The 22,379-nt window shown below is 34.1% G+C and overlaps 1 protein-coding gene across 1 annotated transcript in view; it reads left to right on the top strand.

The window, feature by feature from the left end:
* The window catches only part of pcdh15a (protocadherin-related 15a), a 274,694-nt gene that overhangs the window by 29,757 nt on the left and 222,558 nt on the right, over positions 1-22,379 (top strand). Inside the window, 1 exon segment of the mRNA XM_051125245.1 lies at positions 1,383-1,501. Coding sequence (XP_050981202.1) covers positions 1,411-1,501 — 91 coding nt within the window. The 5' untranslated portion in view covers positions 1,383-1,410.

Here is a 22,379-nt window from a genome sequence, read left to right as displayed (position 1 = left end):
GATACATTGTGTTTAGGATTTTTTTAAAAATAAATTTTATTTTATACAAATTAGGATGGTCCCTCAAATCTGGCATCATTTCAACTACAGCCAATAATTTTGCACATTATTTTATTTTATTTTATGTTATTTTATTTTATTTTATTTTATTCCTAAAGTATGTGTACTGACAAGAGTTATTTGAAGAGAATGTTCCAATTATGAAAAATGTTATTTTATTTATTTATCTATTATCTATAAAATTAATTAAATGCTAGGTATGAAACTTGCAAGACAGAGGATTTTAAAACAAATGTCAAAAATGACAGAATTCTGCATGTATTATCCATGTTTAAGACCTTGTAAGTAGACAAAATGAATACAACGTGTTCATACAAAGTTTTTTTTCTTAAAATAAATAAATGTTATTTTATACAAATTCGGATGGTCCTTTAAATCTGGAATAACTACAACCAATATTTTATTTTATTATTTATTTTATTTAATTTTATTTTGCCTGTATTATCCACCTTTAAGATCTTGTAAGTAGACAAGATGAATACAATTTTTTTTTTCTTTTTTTTTTTAATACATTTTATTTCATACAAATTATGATGGCATCATTTCAACTACAGCCAATAACTTTTGTCCTGTAATTTTATGTATAAATTTATGTAATTTTTTTTCTTCCTAAAGTACATGTACTTGGAGACAGCAGTGATTTGAAGAGAATATTCCAATTATGCAAAATGTGATTTTGTTTATTTATTTTAGAATTCATTAAATGATAGTTATGCAGCTAGTCTTTGCAAGACAGGAAACTTTTAAAAAATGTCAAAAATGACATATTTCTGCATGTATTATCCACTTTTAAGACAAGTAAACAAATTTAATACAAAGTGTTCAGGTTTTTTAAATAAATCCACAGGGCCAAAATTGCCCAGTTCTTATTGTATTTCTTGCTATCCATCTTTTCTACTTTTGTTTTGCCATGTAACATGCATTTTGGGATGTTATTCAGTGTGTGCCCTCATCGGTTACTGTGCCTGAATCAGTAAGAAGCCATTGCCATGAGATATTTATTGACTCGTGCAGAATAACGTGTGTGTGTGTGTTGGGCATCAAGCATCCACTGGTGTCAAGGATGAAGTCTTAGATGAAGTATTCCTGGTCTGGATATGTAGAAACCATGGTGGATGTTACTATACTAATATAACTGAAATGTTCTCTGAAGAACCCAACAGCATGGATGCAGCATTACGGCAAAGTTTTGCTGTTTTTATGTACTTTATTTTATGTATTTTGTCATAGTTCTGTTAGTTTGTCAAGTGCTGCATGGTTAACGGTGATCTATTGGTCTTTTGGACTTTAAAATGAAAGCATCTCTCTTTGTTTTTCCACAGGTGGGTTGGCAGTAGGCAGTAACTGAAGATGAGGAGGCGCTGGTGGCGATCGGGCTGTCTGGGCTTGGCGATTGGCTTGTTTGTTATCATCACCCAAATCTCAGCTCAAAACACAGAGGGTGAGTCTCTGTGTTCTGTCCATCATTCATTCCCTGTCACTAACATGAGAGATTTTATTTAGCGCTTTTGCAAAATAAACCTCACACCTTTTCTCCAGAACCATAACTTTCAATTTCATTCCTGGAGTTGGTGAAATGGGATGTTACAGCCCAGCGTTTACGCTCTGAGCGAAGTCAGAGAGATAATTGTATCTCTATCTCTGTGTGGCAGCGTCCCGCAAATCGGTCTCTGCGTCTTCTCTGCACACCTTCATTACCGAAGCAGCCAGATACAGCTCTCCAAACTGAGCGTCTGATGATGTATGAATTATACCGTCACGTCTGCCAAAGACAAACTGACAACCGTAATAAAAATCTCAAAACGTTGCTGGAAATGCCGCGAGGCTGAGTGGAAATAGAGGCAAATAAATTGTGGCTATTGTCAGACTGTTCAGATTAGCGGTTGAGGATAAAAGATTGGTGGGCGTCTATAGTTGACATTTTCAGATATCCTTGTCTGTTCATGCAGCGTTTATTGTTATGGATTTTTGTATGATTTGAAGAGGACAGTGAGGATGTTATGTGCAGGACTGGGTGGTAAAATTGTGAATAACTTGCGCCGGCTGAAATTCTATCATACTCTTTATGCCATAAAATATCCATGATGCAATTTCTTACAGCAGTCTGAAAACTGTGTCGCAGACAGGTACTTCCAGTGTAGACAGCTTCATTAATTATAATGGGAGTCGTTTAGGTTTGCCGTGTTGTTTTGTGTGTCTGGTGTAGACATAGTATAACTGAATGTCATTTGTGGCTGTCAAGGCATGTCGCATCTTAAAAAATTCAAACTTGGTCCAAACCCATCCTAGATGAACTTGCTGTGTTTCTTAAAGGAAAAGTTCACCCAAAAATGTAAATTGGTTTCAGTTTTCTCACTGTCAGGCCATCTAAGATGTAGATGAGTTTGTTTATTCGTTAGAACAGATTTGGAGAAAATGTAGCATTACATCACTTGCTCACCAATGGATCCTCTGCAGTGAATGGGTGCCATCAGAACGAGAGCCTTAACAACAAATAAAAACATCACTATAATCCACAAGTAACCACTCCAGTCCATCAGTTAACATCTCGTGAAGCAAAAAACTGCATGTTTGTAAGAAGCAAAACTGTCATTAACATGTTTTTAACTTTAAATTGTTGCCTTCGGCTAAAATGTGGATCCTGTTTTAATATTATTGCTTTCTCTAGTGAAAAAGTTCTTTCTGAATCGGGAGAGAAGCACCGTTTAAATGTGAAAACAGTCCAAAACAGTTCTAAACAAATATGTGTGTGGATTTTGATGTGAGAGGACAACAAGGAAGAAGCATTAATATGGATTTAAGGACTCCTATTTTGGCTAGAAGCGATGGTTTAAAGTTAAAATGCCTTAAAGGTGATCTGAGGCAATAATCGAACACATTTAAAGATGTTAAAAATGTATCAAACATTTTTGGGAAATGTGATTCATTTTAGGGAGTTTGTTCATTTAAATGATTCATTTGAATAAACTGGTTCAAACAAATGATTCACCAATTCATTTGAATCATCATAGAATTTATGTCTAAATTTTTGTAGCAAAATGAAAACGTCTGTTTAGCACAATGTTTTACTTTTTTAAAATCTACAACTTTATTTAGTTACATTTGACAGTAACAAAGTATTTTTACTTTGTTACTGTTACTACATTTGTAACTGTACAAGTACCTGTACTTTATTTTTATTTTAGGAAACTTTAACTTTATTACATTCTCAAGCATATTTTCACTGTTTTTTACATTTCATAAAAAACCTCCTCATGACTTTTACTTTATATTTTTATTTAAGTCAAATTGAAAATGAGTACTTGAATGAGAACTTGAGTAATATTTTAATAGTGTACCTGTACTTTAACTTAATTTCTTGATTTGTGTACTTTGTCCACTAAAGTACACAAGTGTAGTGTTTTTTGTTTATAGTTTATAGTGTAGCCTTAAAGGTGCAGTAAGTGATTTCTGAGAAACACTGTTGAAAATTGAAATCAGTACCCAAATGAACAACTGCTTACTGCACCTTTATTGATGGATTTGTTTCTTACAAACCCATAGCTTTTTGCGTTATATCGCATTAATTGATGGACGAGTTGTGTGGATTATTTGTGGATTATTGTGATGTTTTTATCAGCAGTTTGGGCTCTCATTCTGACGGCACCCATTCACTAAAGTGGATTGATTGGTGAACATTTGATGTAATGCTGAATTTCTCCAAATCTGTTTCTGTAGAAACAAACTCATCTACATCTTGGATGTAGTAAATTTTCAGCAAATTTTCTTTTTTTTTGGGTTCCTTACACATGATTTGTAACTAGGCTTCACTGCAAACATTGTGCGCCATTTCACCTCCTTCAGAATTTTGGAGTTCCACTAAAAGGCAGTTTTTCTGGGAAGCAACAAAGTGGGAAGTGTGCACAAAAAGACCTGCCAATAGCTTTGATGCATCAAAGAAAGGAAAAAAAGGAGCTGTCATCTTTTTGCTTATTTATTTATTTTTATTAAAGCTATGCAACATACTAATGTTGACAATTACATGGTACAGACAATGTGTACCTAACAAAGGTCAGGTGACAGCGAACAAAAGATGTGAAAGTATTAAAATAAAACAAATAAGGTAAATATAGATGAATAAAAGGAAATTATGAGGCATTCAAGATCTCTTGATAAAGTTTGACAGTTTTTAAACTTTTTTTTCACTTTGTGCTTTAAAAAAAACATTAGTGAGGCAAAATCATGTGTGATAGCTACATACTTATAGCCATATACTAAAAGATTTGTAAAGAATAACACGTTAGACATCAGTATCAGTGATAACTCTATAGCTTTCATAGAAACACAGAGTTCCTAGTAAAAAAAAAAAAGCACTTCTTTTATACTAAGTATAGTTCAAGTTTATTAACATATTTACTGACATATCGCTTGAGACTTAACTTATATAAAACAATTGTAATTAAACTTCATTTGGAGTTCCACTTGTGCACAATGCACTTTTCTTAATATTAAGCCTAAAATATGTTTTAACGTCACTATTGATGAGGATTGTATGATCTTTAAATAATAACGTTGTTTTAATGGAAAATATTTAAAGTGTACCTAAAGTATACTTGCAATAGTTTCACCTAAGTATATTTGTAGTTGGACTTCAGCACTACTTTCGCACAATTAAAGTGCATTAAATGCAAAATTAGTTGTTCCAGTTTAGCAGACTTTAAATATACTAATTTAGAATACTAAAAGTACAATTGCTGGGTATTTTTAAGTACATAATATGTAAATGTCTTTGTAGTGTACTTAGCATGAAATAAACATACTTCAAATAGTGTTGTCAAATGATTAATCACGATTAATCACATCCAAAAAAGGTTTTTGTTTACAAAATATATGTGTGTACTGTGTGTATTTATTATGTATATATAAATACACACACATGCATGTAAATATTTGAGAAAAATATGTTATGTTTATGTATTACATATATTTATATATAAAATAAATTATATGAAAATAAATATATACATGTAAATGCATGTAAATATTTTCAAAATATATTCTGTATTTGTGTATTTATATATAATTAATATATATACACAGTACATACATATACAGTATTATGTGAAAAAAAAACTTATTTTGGATGTGATTAATCATGATTAATCATTTGACAGCACTAATTTTAAATACATTTTAGTATATTTATGTTTTACTAGCAGTGCCATACAATGGGAAAACTTGACACAAGTTATGTGAAAAGGCTTTTAGAGTATTAATTAATTAGCTTAGCATCTTTGCATGTGTAAGTGTTAGAGCCTGTATATTTGTGTGCTATTTGTGTGCTTTAATGGAGTTTTTGATTACAAATTAGTCAGTTAGTTGTCAATTTTTTGCAAGAAGTAGCAGTATTGCACAACACATTACATAACTGTTTTGCACACCCAGCCTTAAACAAAATGAGCTGAGGCAATAATCAAACACATTTTAAGATGTTGAAAATGTATTGAACATTTTTGGGAAATATGATTTGTTTTAGGGAGTTTGTTTATTTGATTCAAATGATTCAGTTAATGAACTAATTCACATAAATGATTCACCGGTATTTGAATCATCATAGAACCTCAAATGTGGCATTTTTATTTTGCAGCAAAATGTAAAATGTAGTGAAATTTAGTGTTAAGTTCTACATTATTCAAATTTTTTTAGTATTTTGACATCTTTACTGTATTTAACAAAAGTTGTATTTAACAGAAGTCTCAAGCATATTTTCGCAGTTATTACTCTATTACGTTTTATAAAAACATAATTCGTCATTTCTTTTCATATTTAAGTACATTAAAAATTAAGTACTTTTGTACTTTTATTCAAGTAAAATTGAAAATGAGCACTTAAACTTTTACTGAAGTAGTATTTTAATAGGGTATCTGTACTTTTATTTAAGTACTTGACTTGTGTGTTTCGTCCACCACATTTATTTATGTTTATAGTTTATACACTGACCAAAATTATAAACGCAACACTTTTGTTTTTGCCCCCATTTTTCATGAGCTGAACTCAAAGATCTAAGACTTTTTCTATGTACACAAAAGGCCTGTTTCTCTTAAATATTGTTCACAAATCTGTCTAAATCTGTGTTAGTGAGCACTTATCCTTTGCCGAGATAATCACCTCACAGGCGTGGATAATCACCTCACAGGTGTGGCATATCAAGATGCTGATTAGACAGCATGATTATTGCACAGGCTGGCCACAATAAAAGGCCACTCTAAAATGTGCAGTTTTATCACACAGTACAATGCCACAGATATCACAAGTTTTGAGGGAGCGTGCAATTGGCATGCTGGCTGCAGGAATGTCCACCAGAGCTGTTGCCCTTGAATTGAATGTTCATTTCTCTACCATAAGCCGTCTCCAAAGGCATTTCAGAGAATTTGGCAGTACATCCAACGGCCCTCACAACTGCAGACCATGTGTAACCACACCAGCCCGGGACCTCCACATCCAGCATCTTCACCTCAAAGATCGTCTGAGAACAGCCACCCAGACAGCTGCTGCAACAATCGGTTTTCCTGAGATGCAAACCATCTCAGGAAAGCTCATCTGTATGCTCGTCGTCCTCATCAAGGTCTCGACCTGACTGCAGTTCGTCACCGTAACCAATTTGAGTGGGCAAATGCTCACATTTGATGGCGTCTGGCACTTTGGAGAGGTGTTCTCTTCACGGATGAATCCCGGTTTTCACTGTACAGGGCAGATGGCAGACAGCGTGTATGGCGTTGTGTGGGTGAGCGGTTTGCTGATGTGAATGTTGTGGATCAAGTGGCCCACGGTGACGGTGGGGTTATGGTATGGGCAGGCGTATGTTATGGACAGTGAACACAGGTGCATTTTATTGATGGCATTTTGCATGCACAGAGATATCGTGACGAGATCCTGAGGCCCATTGTTATGCCATTCATCTACAACCATCACCTCATGTTGCAGCATGATAATGCACAGCCCCATGTTGCAAGGATCTGTACACAATTCCTGGAAGCTGAAAACATCCCAGTTCTTGCATGGCCAGCATACTCACCGGACATGTCACCCATTGAGCATGTTTGGGATGCTTTGGATCGGCGTATACGACAGCATGTTCCAGTTCCTGCCAATATCTAGCAACTTTGCACAGCCATTGAAGAGGAGTGGACCAGCATTCCACAGGCCACAATCAACAACCTGATCAACTCTATGCGAAGAAGATGTGTTGCACTGCATGAGGCAAATTGTGGTCACACCAGATACTGACTGGTTTTCGGAACCCCCTTGGACCCTCAGTACAGTAAAACTGCACATTTTAGAGTGGTCTTTTATTGTGGCCAGCCTAAGGCACACCTGTGCGATAATCATGCTGTCTAATCAGCATCTTGATGTGCCACACCTGTGAGGTAGATGGATTATTTTGGCAAAGGAGAAGTGCTCGCTAACACAGATTTAGACAGATTTGTGAACAATATTTGTGAAAAACAGGCCTTTTGTATACATAGAAAAAGTCTTAGATCTTTGAGTTCAGCTCATGAAAAATGGGGGCAAAAACAAAAGTGTTACGTTTATAATTTTGGTCAGTGTAGTATAGCTAGATCATTTTCACAAGGGGACTTTGACTAGTTGAGCTGCTTGATATAATGAGTAGCGTTTATTTTTCCAAGGTACGGCTTCAAAGTAGACACTTCTTAGAAGGTAGGTGACTTCATAGAGATTGATAGCGCACTAGGGGTTGAAACAGATCTACTTTCTTTGGCTCCTGTCCATGTCGGCTCTCTGTGTGCCTGTATGTCTTTCTTGCTGTTTGCCTGTACTTTGAACACGTCTCAGTGTATGTATGTACCATTTAAAAGTGGATAGAGGAATCTGGGTCTCCATCTCAAAAGACGAGCTGGATATCAACTCCACCTATTTTATCCTGTCACTGTAATTAAACTCTGCTGGATATCTGCTGCTAGGTGAGCCATTAAAGTCAGCCTGCAGGTGCACTTTGAGAGTGGAGTCAGTCTTCTCTGTCTAATTGAGAGGGAGGAGGAAACATTTCTCAAGCCTCATGCCATCAGAATAAAGCGCCAGGCTGTTATTTAAAAAATACACTGAACATAATTACACTGAGCTGCTTTTGGAAAGGATCGTTTCAGTGCTAGTGAGCTGCCCGCTGTATATGGCCTACTAAGGGGTCGTTGACATGTTGTGTCTTTTGCACGCTCAAATTTGTTATTTCAAATGTAGTCAAGTGCACTCATAATAGAAGCGACGCAGTTTGTGACATGCTTGTTTTTTCCAGGTCTGTCTGTGCCGCAGCAAGCTGAAAACATCTGAACTTTTCAGAATGCCGAATGCGCGCTGCAGGTCATGTGACAAGAACCAACCAATCAGCGTCACCTTTTCAGTAACACCATTGAAAACTTAGCCAAGATGAAGGAACGCCTGATCATATTTGTACATGGATACCAATTTTTAAATTAATTTATTTGCAGTAGTTTAGTTGCATGCTACACTCTTAAAAAAAAGGTGCCTCAGAAGAACCTTTTTTGTCTAAATGTTTCCATAAAGAACCTGTAACATCTGAAGAACATTTCTGTTTCTCAAAAGTTTCTTTGTGGCGAAAAAAGGTTCTTCAGATTATAAAAAGGTAAGAAAAAGATGGTTCTTTGACCTAACCAAAAAAATGTTTTTTCCTATAGCATCGCTGCGAAGTACCTTTTAAAGCACCTTTATTTTTAAGAGTGTACGGAAAGCACTTCAGAAAGAGGAGAAAGCAGCATGGTTGGCATTTCCATATGTTTTTAGACACAATGTGCATCTATACCTGATGCGTATGGTACATTGCAATATGACTGTGGATTAGTCCAGTACTTTAGTCCTGCATGGCTACTCCATCTAGTTTATTTTCCCTAGTCATCAGAAAAACTAGGTGAATTTTATTTGCTATTTATGTAGATTTTGACAGCTATATCAAAGCCAGTTTGGATAATTCTGGTCAACTAAATTAAATAAGCTTTTATTCTTAACCATTTCTATTTACCATTCACAGTTATTTTGCTAGCCTAAGGAGTTTTTATGCCAGTGTATTTCTAACAGTAAAACTGTGAAATACTATTGCAATTGAAAATAACTGTTTTCTATTTTGTATATGTTTTAAAATGTAATTTATTTCTTTGATGCAAAGCTTAATTTTCAGCATCATTACTCCAGTTTTCAGTGTCACATGGTCCTTCAGAATCTATTCTAATATGCTGATTTGCTGCTCAAGAAACATTTTTTATTATCCAAATTTATTTTAGTTAAAAAAAAGGTGCAACTATCACTCTAGAAGAAAAAAAAAATAACTCTGTTATTTTAAAACAAGTAACCTTGTCCCTTGGCCATTGTCAAGGCTTTTATCAGACATCAATATTGTCAAGATGGTTATTATTGCTTATTATTTTTGGATTCTTGAATTTTTGCAGTTTTGAATTCTTTGATGAGCAGAAAGCCCAAAATAGCACCATATATATCTCAGTGGTGTACAGAGGTATTCTGAAATGAGTTCTCAATTTTTTTTTTAGTTAAATGTAAATTCATGTTCAGGTCACATTAAATAAACATTACTTACACTATCAGAAAAAAGTAAAATAAATAAATAATAATATTTTACATTTTTACACTAACAATGTAATCAGTATTTTGTTTATTAAAGCCAAGTATGAATCTCATAAAGTTAGTGTTCTTAAGCATTTCATGTTTATTAAAATTTAAACAATATATTTTATTTGTGAACTTATGTTCAGCTATTCTTTTTCTTTGTTTTTTTTTTTTTGTAACATTTAGGCTGTGTGCCGCACCTGTGTGTCCACCAAAGCACCAAAGCAGCTAGGCATCTTTTTCACACAGAGCGCAGAGCGTTCAGGCCTTTTTTTTCTCAGCACCGAGAGTTCAACTTTGAGTAAAACGCTGTGCTCATCAATGTCACTTTCTAGTCAGCTAACCAATCGGAGTGGAGGAGGGGCGGGACTAATACCGATTACCCTGCTTGTACAACGAATGACCAAGAATTAAGAAGTTAACATTGCTTATCTCTGAGTATTTATGTCTTTACCAGATGGAATTGCTGGACTACTATACTATTATAAAAAATAATGCTCGAAGAAACATTTAGTTCGCTATGCATTTGCCATTACTTCAGTGGATATTCTCTCAATGAAAAAAAAAAAATGCTGCGTTCTCAGCTGGGCTTTTTCAGTAGAGCGCCTGGCGTTTTCAGCTAGATAAAAACGCTTTGATGGATACGCAGTCTTAGCTATTTTTTAATTTTTTGAATAATCAGTCATTAATGCTCGGTAAAAATTGGTCACAGACACAGAAATTTACTTTAAATTTCACCTTTAAAGCTGATTACTCACTAAAAACTCTTACAGATCATGTTTTCATGCCATTTGAGGTCTCGTAAGCCTTATTTTGACGTAACAAAGCAGTTATATCTGTGTGACTTGTATACTTTTTAAAAATTAGTATTTCTATTAATGCCATTATATTGTTCATTCAGACTGATTCATGAATGTGGAACGCACAAGAGGCGGGATTTATCACATGGACCAATCACAGCCAATCATAAACAGTCATATCCAATCATATCGCGATGGAGGCATTGCCTTCCTAACGTGACTTTCCCCCATTAATTCTCAGTTACCCCCCATAAGGTCACCGCATGCTTTCGGGGGTCTGTTGAAACTCAGTGGGCTCAGGGGGAGGCACTGTAACTTTACCTGCTGGTGTCGTTGTTGGACAATGTTTCTTTCGAAAAATTAGTAATTTATACCCTTTTTTTATGCTATATTTTTTAATATAGACTTTATTTTTGCACTACAATTTTTTTCCCTTCCAATGTTTTCTTTCCTGCTATAAACGGCCTTGATTTATATGTGTATATATTAGTTACAGTTTGAGTCTTTACTGTCACTTTGCATTCTTGCTGAATAGGAGTATAAATAGAGTAAAATAAAAAACTTACAACTTAGAAAAAGAGCATGATGGAGGCAGACAGCATGGTTTTGAAAATGAATGACAAGTGTCAGTTTATATGACAGATTTTGCTCTTCATTCAAGCTGAACAGAAAGAAACTCCTGGATTCCTAGTCTGTTTGATATCTTCAGTAGCTACAGCTTTCTAATGTCATGTGCCACTACAAAACAATTGCACAGTGAATTCAGGCAAGTCGGTCCTTTGCTGTGCCAAGCACCCTGAATTATTTCTGTAGTGCTCAAATACACATTATAACTCAACAGAAACATACAGTACATACAGATGTGTAGCAAACAATCCTAATTATAACATGCTTGTGCTGTGAAATGAGCAGTGTAATGGTTTTTTCATGGTGTTGGAGATTAAATTAGTTCGGTCATGTTCAGTCGCCCACTAACAATACCCTGCGTGTCCTCTCATCACCACAGTGACCAGAGATCACTTTCTGAGGTCCAATCTCCAATCATCTGTGCAGAGAGTGTATCAAATCATTTTTTCCCCTCCTTCTGTTTGTCTCTTTTTCTGCCCATCTCTTCCTCTCTTTTATACTTGGTGTCATATCGGTGTGGTTTTATTATTACAGTCGCTCTTATCTATTTATCACCTACGTCTCCACTTTTGTCATTCTGCTGTACCTGTCTGTCTTTGATGCTTGTCTCTGAGCTGGTGTGGCGTCGAGCTTTGTGATCTCCAGCGCTTTTCATTTTTACTTTGTCTGTTGATCTATTTATTTTTATTTCTCAGTAACATCCTCTTTCTACCTTTACGCAGTTTTTGATTTTGTCTCTTCATATTTGTAGAATATGGATGGTGTTATGACCAAATCTTATATCACAGTACAGTGTGAGCAGTTTTACAATATGGATCACAATATGGTTATTTTTACTGGAAATTCAGCAAACCAGTGGTATTTTATGATTGATATACATTGATATACACTTATAGTTTTTTATCATTTGAATTAGTTTTTATTTTTATATTTTTCTGTTCTAGTTCTAGCTATTTTGTTTTGTGTTTTTGTCATTTTTTTAGTGTTTGTATAGTTCTTATTCATTTTTATTTCAGTTTTAGTTATTTTATTATAATATAATATTTTATTATTATTTAAATTATGCCTAGCTAAACAATAGTTGAAATAAATTAACATATATATACTGTATACATATATAACACTGCCATTCAAAATTTTCGAATGAATAAGATATTTATTTTTAAAGAAGTCTCTTATGCTCATCAAAGTTCCATTTAATCAAAAATACAGAAAAAAGTAATATTATGAAATATATTTATGCAATTTAAAATAGTTTTCAATTTTAATATACTTTAAAATGTCATTTATTTCTGTGATGCAAAGCTGAATTTTGAGCATCAATGCTCCAGTCTTCAGTGTCACATGATCCTTCAGAAATAATTCTAATATCCTGATTTATTAGCAAATTTCAGCATTCTTTGATGAATAAAAAGGTAAAAAGAACAGCATTTATTCAAAATAGAAATCTTTTCTAACAATATTAGTCTTTACTATCATTTTTATCACATCCTTGCTAAATAAAATTATTAATTTCTTTCAAAGAAAGAAAGAAGGAAAGAAAGAAACAAAAACTTTATTGACCCCAAACTTTGAACGGTAGTGTATATTGTTACAAAAGATTTCTAATTTAAATAAATGCTGTTCTTTTTAATGTTTTATTCATCAAAAATTCCTGAAGTATCACAGGTTCAAAAAAACAAAACAAAAAAAAAAAAAAAAAAAAAAATTTCCAACATTGATAATAAATCAGCATATTAGAATGATTTAGGATCATTTGACACTAAGACTATGTAATGATGCTGAAAATTCAGATTTGCAAAACAGGAATAAATTTAGCCTTAAAGTATATTGAATGAGAAAACCACTATTTTTTATATATATATATATATATATATATATATATATATATATATACATATATATATGCAGGGTTATTAATGTTAATGAAAAATTAAAATGAAAATAATGAAATGAAACGGCTGATTTTTGTTCATGGTATTCAACAGCAATGAAATGTTTTGCAAAAAGAAACACAGAATAAATATCTAAATGTTTGATTTTTTTTTTACCACATTGGAATCAAAACTGGGCATCGATAAGTATCGAAATCGATTAGCAGAATCAGAATTGGAATTGATCAAATTAAAACAATACCCAACCCTACACTCTTAAAAATAAAGATGCTTTAGAAGGTTCTTCACAGCGATGCCAGAGAAGAACCATTTTTGGTTCCACAAAGAACCATTCACTCAAAGGTTCTTTAATAAACCATCTCTTTTTTACCTTTTTATAATCTAAAAAACCTTCTTTCGCCACAAAGAACCTAAAGGTACTTTATGGAACCATTTACACAAAAAAGGTTCTTCTATGGCATCGTGAAGCACCTTTATTTTTAAGAGTGTATGTATAGGTAGATTCCCCATTTAACTGCTTAAAGTGAGTAGACGCATACGCCATCTAAATAATAGGGCGTCTACCTATACATATCTATGGTTGTACCTGCATGAATGATCATGTGACATGTGCTTTCAGTTGTGTTGTGTAGACGGAGATCGTTTCTGAAACAGTGAAAATGCCAATGTAGAGGAGGATTGTTTTCATTTTAAAACGCTGTTTTAAAGCAAAAACGCACTAGTGTAAACAGGTTTGGAACCTTAAGTAGCTGTTTCTTAAGAAGCATAAATAGCTTCTTAATACAGGTTATCCGTGTTTGAGCGACTCATTTGTTTCTACTTTTATTTCTCCGAAGGAATTTTAAGAGAAGCATTTGAAGCATGGCCTAGAAAGATTTTCTTAAAATCACTTCAGGGAATAAACTTTGGGACTTTTGGGAAGGAATTATGACATTGCATGACTTTTTTTTCTTTTTCTCCCAGCTCAGGACTGGCCTTTTCATCTTCTAAGTCATTGAGAAGCAGTGATCTGTTAGATGTATACCGATAGCAGCAGGAATATCCTCTTGATCTGATTATGGGAAGTGTTGGCAGACTGTAGAGGAGTTTGCAGTCCGTGCACATCTCGGGTGATGTTTTGCTCATGGGGTGTTAGAGGAGCTGCAGGTCGTGCCGGCTCTTATGCCAATGGATGTTCTGAAAGCAAAAGCACTTGATAACTGTTTCAGTGAAATGTTCCAATTTCCTGAGTTGGTGATAAAAGGCTTCAGCTATAAAGATTTCAGAGATGGGCTCTCAGTAGAGGTAGAAGGCGTGTTAAAGGACACTGGGATTCCCTGGAAAAATGACCTAAGGAAAAGGAATTTGGACACTTTCCATCGAATATATTTCTTGTGAGAAAATAAACCCCTGTAAAGCTAAACCTTTTCACACTAACATAAGTTTGCTTAACCATAATTTATCTAACTTTTTAGAAACAACTTTGTAGGCTATTTTCTAATGTTATGAAACGTAAACACGAGCCATTAAAAACGTATTTATTTATTTATGTGACCATGCAACAAAAAGAGAAAAGGCTGTTGTTGTTGATGTTTAATTAAAATCAATAGCTGAGACATAAAAATGGCAAGAAATGCCAGAGAAATGCCAATATTTGCTACAGACTGAGAAAAGCTCCTTTAGTTTTACTGTTGTTTTGTTTGAGTGAAAAGTGCTTTGTGCTTTTGTTGAGAGATCTTACTTGAACATATGTTGGTCTTGGTTTGCTGTACAAATTGGATATTTAGTGCACAAGAAAAAACAAGTGGAGAGGAAAGAGACTTTTAAGAATCAGTATGTCTCAATTTTTCCTCCGCTCTTTTTCTCTGGGCTGTGTTCTTCTTCTGTACTGTTTGGATGGTTTGTCTTTGTGGATTGACTTTTGAGAGGATGTGGTTTTCCAGTCTGCTGTGTGTTTGTCTGCAGAATGTCCCTGAAATGTCACAAATTTATAATGAGCATGAGCTTATTACTTGTCATGACGGCTCGTCCTGAAGTCTGATCTAGGTGTTGTTTGTTTATCAAGTCGTTGTGTTGGAAACAGGTTGATCCTCTTTCTGTGTGGCCCGAGTTGACATCACATTATACGCACATGCGTGCCTTTACCTCACGATTACGGATCATGTGAATTTGGATTGATTTTTGCTGAAAATCCTTCTTAAAATTACTTTCAAACTAAGATACTTCTATTATTCTATTTTATTTTATTTTAGTCTTTTATATTTTTGTTTTATTTTATCTTATTTTTTTATTTTATTTTATTATTTTGTATTATTTTATTTTATTATTTGGTCCTATTTTTATTTTATTATTTTATTTTATCTTATTTTGTATTATTTTATTTTATTTTATTTTTATTTTATTTTATTATTTTGTCTTATTTTTATTTTAATATTTTATTTTATGTTTTTTTTTTTATTTTATCTTAGTTTGTCTTATTTCATTATTATAATATTGTCTTAGCTTATCTTATCTTATCTTTATTTGATATTTTATTTTATTTTATTTTAACCAATGGCATGACATTAGAGTAAGGTTTGGTTGAACGAATGCACATGGAATGAGTTTTGTTTTGTTTTGCTTTGTTTTTTCGTGCCCAGATGGCATGAGATTGCCATGAGTTCAGCTGAACTATTAAAGATTTTTATAACATACCATGTGAACTTGTATTTTTTGCTGAAGGTCCTTTTTTAGTCATTATTTTTAAAATAAATGTAGTACCACAAGATTTTGTTTTGTTTTGTTTTTGCATTGTTTATTAGAACAATTGTTTTGTTTGTTTGTTTGTTTGTTTTGTAGTTGGCATGGCCAGTGGCTTGAGTTTAAAGTGAGGTTGTTTGTTATAATTTATGTAATTGTCTGTGGTGCTGCTAGTGACAAGTGTCACCTGCACTTTATAAAACAATACATATATAAATACAACGAAGGGCATTTGAAATACAAGGCTAGACATCAAGTAATCAGTGGCAGCGAAATTATTATTTTTTTTACTTATTGTTTACAGTTGTTGTAATTAAATTATTAGCCATCTGTCTGTGATTTTGAAAGAGTCTAATCAAGGCTTCACAACGTCCGCTTAAACTGTTCTTTGTGTTCAAAAGTACAGTTAATTAGTTAGTCTTTGTGAAAAGTGCAGACAGATACACAGAAAATCCTGTTCCTCCTTCCGCAGTGGATGCCTGTCGACTCTAGACATTTGTGATTTTGGTAGTTTAATGAACGTTAGGTTGCTTCAGGACAGACACGCTTTGATTAGAGTGCTGGGTTTTTTGCTCAAAGGATGCTCACAGAAATATTCAAATCAGCATTAGAATAAAACTTTTATTAGAGTTCACCTTTAAATCATTTCTGAGCCTCAATCAACCTTTAAAATCCACATGACTTTGACAGATTTGGTGACTCAGTTTTTAGGTGAACTATCACTTTAAAGGCACAGTTCACCTAAAATAACTTTTAAAGATCATTTACTTCCCTTCATGCCGTTCCAGACCTGTATGACTTAAGCCGGGCTCACACTACAGGATTTTTAGCCCGATTTTGCCCTGGTTTCCCCTCCTGAGGATCGGAGCAAAAATCTTGTTGAGCACCTTGATCGGTCCCAGTGTTCAGCACAGATTAGCTGTCCATTGGAAAGTGGAGGAAACTGCTTCTTGAGTTTTTGTAGTAACACTCAGTCTGCATAATGAGTCGGAAACAAACCATAGTCATAAGGAGAAAGAGATGCTCTGGGGTGTAATTGCCTAAGTTTTCAACGTAACATTACCGGGTGAGTATACAAGGCTGCTAGCATGCTAGCTAACATATGTAATCATTAGTTGCTGAAATGATGATCTGACTTTTTTCTTGATTAAGTGCTATAAATGAGTCCCTGGTGCATCTACCAACCCAGAAATTTTGAAAAAGGACAACCTGCAGTAGTAACTTTGTTTTGGTAAGCCCCTCTCTGTAAACATGTGAAAAAAAGCCCCTTAAACTACTTGTTCCACCCATTTGTTTTCGCAAGTGACAACGGTGTACCAGTTCTAACACCATGGTAAAAGTTTAAGCAAAGCATGCTAACTGTTCTGTCATTGGCTGCACATGTGAGCACAGAACACTATTTAAAGTCCCAGCTTCAGAGGAGACAAAACAGCAGTGGATTTGTTGATTTATTTTAGAGCCCTGCGCAGGCCTTAAATAGCTAGGGCTTAAAGAGCCCTAGCCCGACCCTGGCCCGAGATGCTCAGGCCCTAGCCCGGCCCTTATCCGACAGCTTATCAGAATTCTCGGCCCGAGTCCGGCCCGAGCCCGTCTTTTTTCCTCCTTCTCCCAAAACAGCTTATACTACTGTTTCAGCTATTAAAATAGTTCAGTTTTCTATGTAATGGCAAAGTGATTATATTTCGTTTCGTTGTTTTATTATGTTAATTTAGAAAAACGTTTGAAGCATTTTTTTTGTTCATTAAATTTAAGTTTTTGTTTTTTAAAGTAACAACCAAGCGGCCAGCGAAAGACTGATAATAATCTGTTTGATCAACTTTGCCTTCTCAAATCATCACAACATAAAATAAAATAAATATATATAAAACAGTTCAGGATTAAAACAATGTTAGTTTAAACATTAAAAATAGATAAATGTGTGCTATTAGTCACATCTCCAATCATTTATGTGGAGAGTGGAAGCTAAAGTCGCTTTGCAGGACATGGAGGCGCCAGCGCACTCACTTTCATTATTTTATTGGAAACTATTTAAAATATTCTGTCATTTTTGCCCATAAAGGTAAGAGTAATCATGCGGAACTGTAAAGGGTCTGCTTTTATTTGTGTGCACTCACAATATCAACAAAATGTTGCAAATCGTGCTTTTATAAAATAAAGAAAACAAACATGATACGCTTTCTGTCGTCTCAACAGGAGCGCTTCACAAAAATGAACCAAAACTCAGCGAATACATACTTCACAGACATGATACATATATCTATAGAAAGTTTTAAATTATTACTTAACGAAATAAAACAAATCGAAAACAAAAACTCTTTCATTATGTAATCTGTAAAGATGCATTTCTCTCTAAAGGTGTGTCCAAAGAGGAGATGGTGGGTCAGGATCGGCAACTTCATCCTTGCGACACTGACTCAGAAAACACTAGTTTATTAATAAATAATTCAAAAATCTCCTTGCTATTTCCCCCCGACACATTCATGGTAATAACTTGTGCCGGTGTTTTGTGGCAAGCTTTAGCCTATTGTGTGCGCTTGAACGCTTGAACGCTTGAACAGCGCAGATTTTTTTTAATCATTGTATTTGGTGGATGTCTAAAATATAAAAATAAGGAGAAGCCTGTAACAGGCCCGAAGCCCGGCCTGCGTCTGAACTACGACATGAAAACTGTCCCGAATCGGGCTCAGACTGAAATGCAGGGCTCTGATTTATTTACTGTATATTACGCTTCTGCTACACAGATCTGATATAAACGTAATTTCTTTCCCAGCTGTTTACCTTCACAGACATAACCGACTGTTTTTGTAACTCCTGTGTATTTTTAACATAAAGTTGTGTGTATTTGACAGTTTAAGTGCAATAAGACATGAAAGAGAACTTAGTTTAGTACTCACATGCTGTGTGACAGACGCTTTCTGTGCATTCGCTTCGGATGTGTGCGCTCAGAAAACAGTATATCAGATGTTTAAATGAATATGGCTTTAAAATGCATGATTTCAGTGTGATATACATGATAAGCAAAACCAAACAGATGTTTTTTGGCTAAATATCTGAGGTACGAGCTATAAAAGCACAGCACTATTTTGGAAAAGGGGGCGGGGAGCAGCAGCTCATTTGCATTTAAAGAGACATGCACAAAAACAGCATGTTTCTGCTTCGACTCAAAATTGCCATTTTCGAAATGATGTAATAAATGATCTGTGTGGTATTTTGAGCTGAAACACCTGAGACTTATATTACATCTTGTAATATAATATATGCATCTTGTACGTTAAAGAAAGTACTTGCAAGGTCAGCTGCTACAAGTGCTACCTTAATTCTTAGACATGCTAGTGGCCTTCTGCAAACATAAAGTGAACTGGTTGTATTTTTTGTGCGCTGCTCTGATAACTCTGTACATGCTGCTCAGACTCTGCTCTGGATTGGCAGTGTCTAAAAGTCTCCTCCATCTAGCAGAAGAGCTGTTGGCTGAGTATTTAAGCACCACATGAGAGCTCTAGATATTGACACAGAGCATCAGAAAGATGCCACAGATGACCGAACCAGATGGAGATGTTTTCTGAGACAACAGGGGAGGAGAAACTTATCAGCCACCAAAAACCAACACACTGACAGAAATCATTGCTTCTGAACAGTACAGGAGTTTGATTGATTGTTTGGCTGTGGACAAAATTGAGTTTTATTTAAGTATCAACTTTGTGACAGTTCTCCTAAAAGAGTGAAACTGCAAATTTTAATATAACTATATATAAATAAATAAAATTTAAATTATGTTTAATTAAAAATACTTTTTTCCCCAGTTAAAGGCTGTTAATGTGTGACTTTTTTTAATTGTTCAACTTGGATAAATTAATAAATGTTACTTAATCATCAAATCATCATATTAAAATGATATCTAAAGGATCATGTGACACTGAAGGCTGGAGTAATGATGCTGAAAATTAAACATTGTATGACAGGAATAAATGAGATTTTAAAATATATCCAAAAAGAAAACTGTTATTTTTAATTGTAATAATATTTCACAATATTACTGTTTTGACTGTATTTTTGATCGAATACATGCAGCCTTGTTGAGCAGTAATGGTAGTGTACACAAAGCCAATAGACATGGACTTAAAGCCATAAAATTTTGATTTCACGGTATCTTATTTGAGATTTTTATTTCTTATAGGAAGCCTGTAAGATGTCTTCTCATAAGCCTTTTGGAGAAAGAGTAACCAAAAAACAGAAAGACCAAAAGATTGGCAGTGAAAAAACTCTCACTCTCACTCTCACACACGAGACAGAAAAGGCTAGATAGACAACAAAAAGGAAAAAAGCATTCAAAAGCACTTTAGCAGCGCTATTTTTGCAGTTTTTGCACAGGAAACACTATAGTCAAGAAATGTCAGAGTGACACTGTGGTTTAAATACAGCCAGTGAGTTTTATTAGCGTCGGTGCTCTCTAATGCCATTTGTTATTAGGCAGCAAAGCTGAATTTCACATTTCTCGTAGCTGCTTGTTTCATTTGTAGGAAATATTTCGCCCACTCAGACACAAGCAAGGAACAGAAATCCCAGACCCGCTGTGTTAAGCAGCCAAGAGTTTATCAGGATCAAAGTGAGAGTTCTTGACTGGGTAAGACAGTCACACAATCTAAATCCAACTGAGCTGCTTTTCACATTCACAAACGCTAAAGCCCCTGTGAAACAGCAGGACTGTGGCAGAGCAGAGAAAGTAGCCAGTGTACACTTAATTTCACATACTTCAGGCACTTTCTATGAAAGATACACGTTAGGTATAATGTGCTAAAATGTTTTACATCTCTATATAGAAGCACAATCACTTTAGTGAATCTCACTAAACATATCAAGAACATGTCCGGATCATATTTAACTTTAAAAATATGAAATATGAAAAAATATGAAATGCTGATATCGAAGATATTTTATTGTATTTTATTTTCAATAATTATTACAGTATTTTTTATACAAAAATATGAAATTTGATATTAAGCTGATATTAAAGACCTTTATTATTTTTATTTTATTTTATTTTATTTTATTATTTCCAATAAATATTACAGTATAATGCATCTTATTCTGTTATGCGATTATGTGTATTACATCCCAATATGAAAGCACATTCAACCTGAGTGAATCTCACAAAATATCTCAAGAAAATGTCCAGATCATATTTAACCTAAAAAATCAAAAATATAAAATGCTGATATTAAGGACTATTTTATTTTATTTTTGATAATTATTACAGTATTTTGCATATTTTACAACAATGTGAAATGTTGATATTAAGCTGATAATAAGGACCTTTTTATTTTATTTAATTTTATTTTATTTATTTATATTTTTCCAATAATTATTACAGTATTTTGCAGCTTATTATGTTACGCTGCTATGTGTATCACATCTTAATATAGAAGCACATTCAGCCGGAGTGAATCTCACTAAACATGTCAAGAATATGTCTGGATCATATTTAACCTCAGAAATCAAAAATATGAAATGCTGATATTAAGGACCTTTTTATTTTATTTTATTTTCAATAATTATTACAGTATTTTGTATCTTATTCTGTTATGGTGTTATGTGTATCACATCTCAATACAGAAGCAAAAAAACAGAAGCAAAAAAATTCAACCTGAGTGAATCCCACTAAACATGTCGAGAATATGTATGAATCATATTTAATCCAAAATAAATAAATAAATAATATATATATATATATATATATATTATAAAAATATAATGTCAAATATGAAGTAGCCTGTTTATACATAAGTATATATAAGTGCATTACTTTATGCTTATAATATTTTTCATTTCCGTCAGATGTGTGTTGTGTTTGCTGTTTATCAGTATCTGCATGCTGTGTTATTATGGCCACAGGGCTAAGCTCTCGGCTGTAGATTTCTCCTGCTTTATTGTGGCACTTTTGTAATCGCCTAAAGAAATGTATGAGGGCATGCTGAGAATCAGCACGATTGTCTGGTCAGTGAATGAATGGGAGGGTTGAAATCTTCTCCTCTGCTGTTTTTAAGCCCTGTTCTTTGTGTGTAAATGAAGATTGAGAGATAAATCTGCTCTCTGACTCACTCGCTTACACCGATGGTTATCAGGTGAGGCATAGTGTTGTCTCTAACCATCTCATGACTTCAGTCAGTCAGCCAGTACCCAGAAAAACTGCTCAAACATTGAATTATTAGAAAAATAATATGCACTTGAGGTGGTATTCGGTTTTCTATTAATTTAAAGGCTCAGAGTCAAATATTCCACTTAAACTACTGTTACCACACCTCAAGACATTGTTCAAATGATGTATTGCAAGACACTTTGTCCCTAAAACGCTCTTGCGAGTAGGACTAATTTCTTGCGCATCTCATTTCAAGCCTTCATTGCTAATTCCAAAATGTCCTTTTAGAGCTAGTAATGGTTTGAGCCATTGATAATGCAACTATTAATGCAGCCATTAGAAAGAGACAGAGAGAGATGTGTGTGAATTAACTGAGTCTGTGTGTCTATCAACAGTGTTCAGAAATAGTGTCTCTCTTAATAGCGTAACTGTAAGTTTAACTGCTTCAAGAACAGCGAGTTGCCACCTCCATGCTGAGAATTGTCATGTAGCTTTTCAGCAGCGAAACTGTTTTAT

The sequence above is a fragment of the Labeo rohita genome, chromosome 13, assembly GCF_022985175.1.
Source record: "Labeo rohita strain BAU-BD-2019 chromosome 13, IGBB_LRoh.1.0, whole genome shotgun sequence".
Taxonomy (NCBI): domain Eukaryota; kingdom Metazoa; phylum Chordata; class Actinopteri; order Cypriniformes; family Cyprinidae; genus Labeo; species Labeo rohita.
The sequence above is the reverse complement of the archived record's forward strand: the minus strand, read 5'-3'. Positions and strand labels throughout refer to the sequence as shown.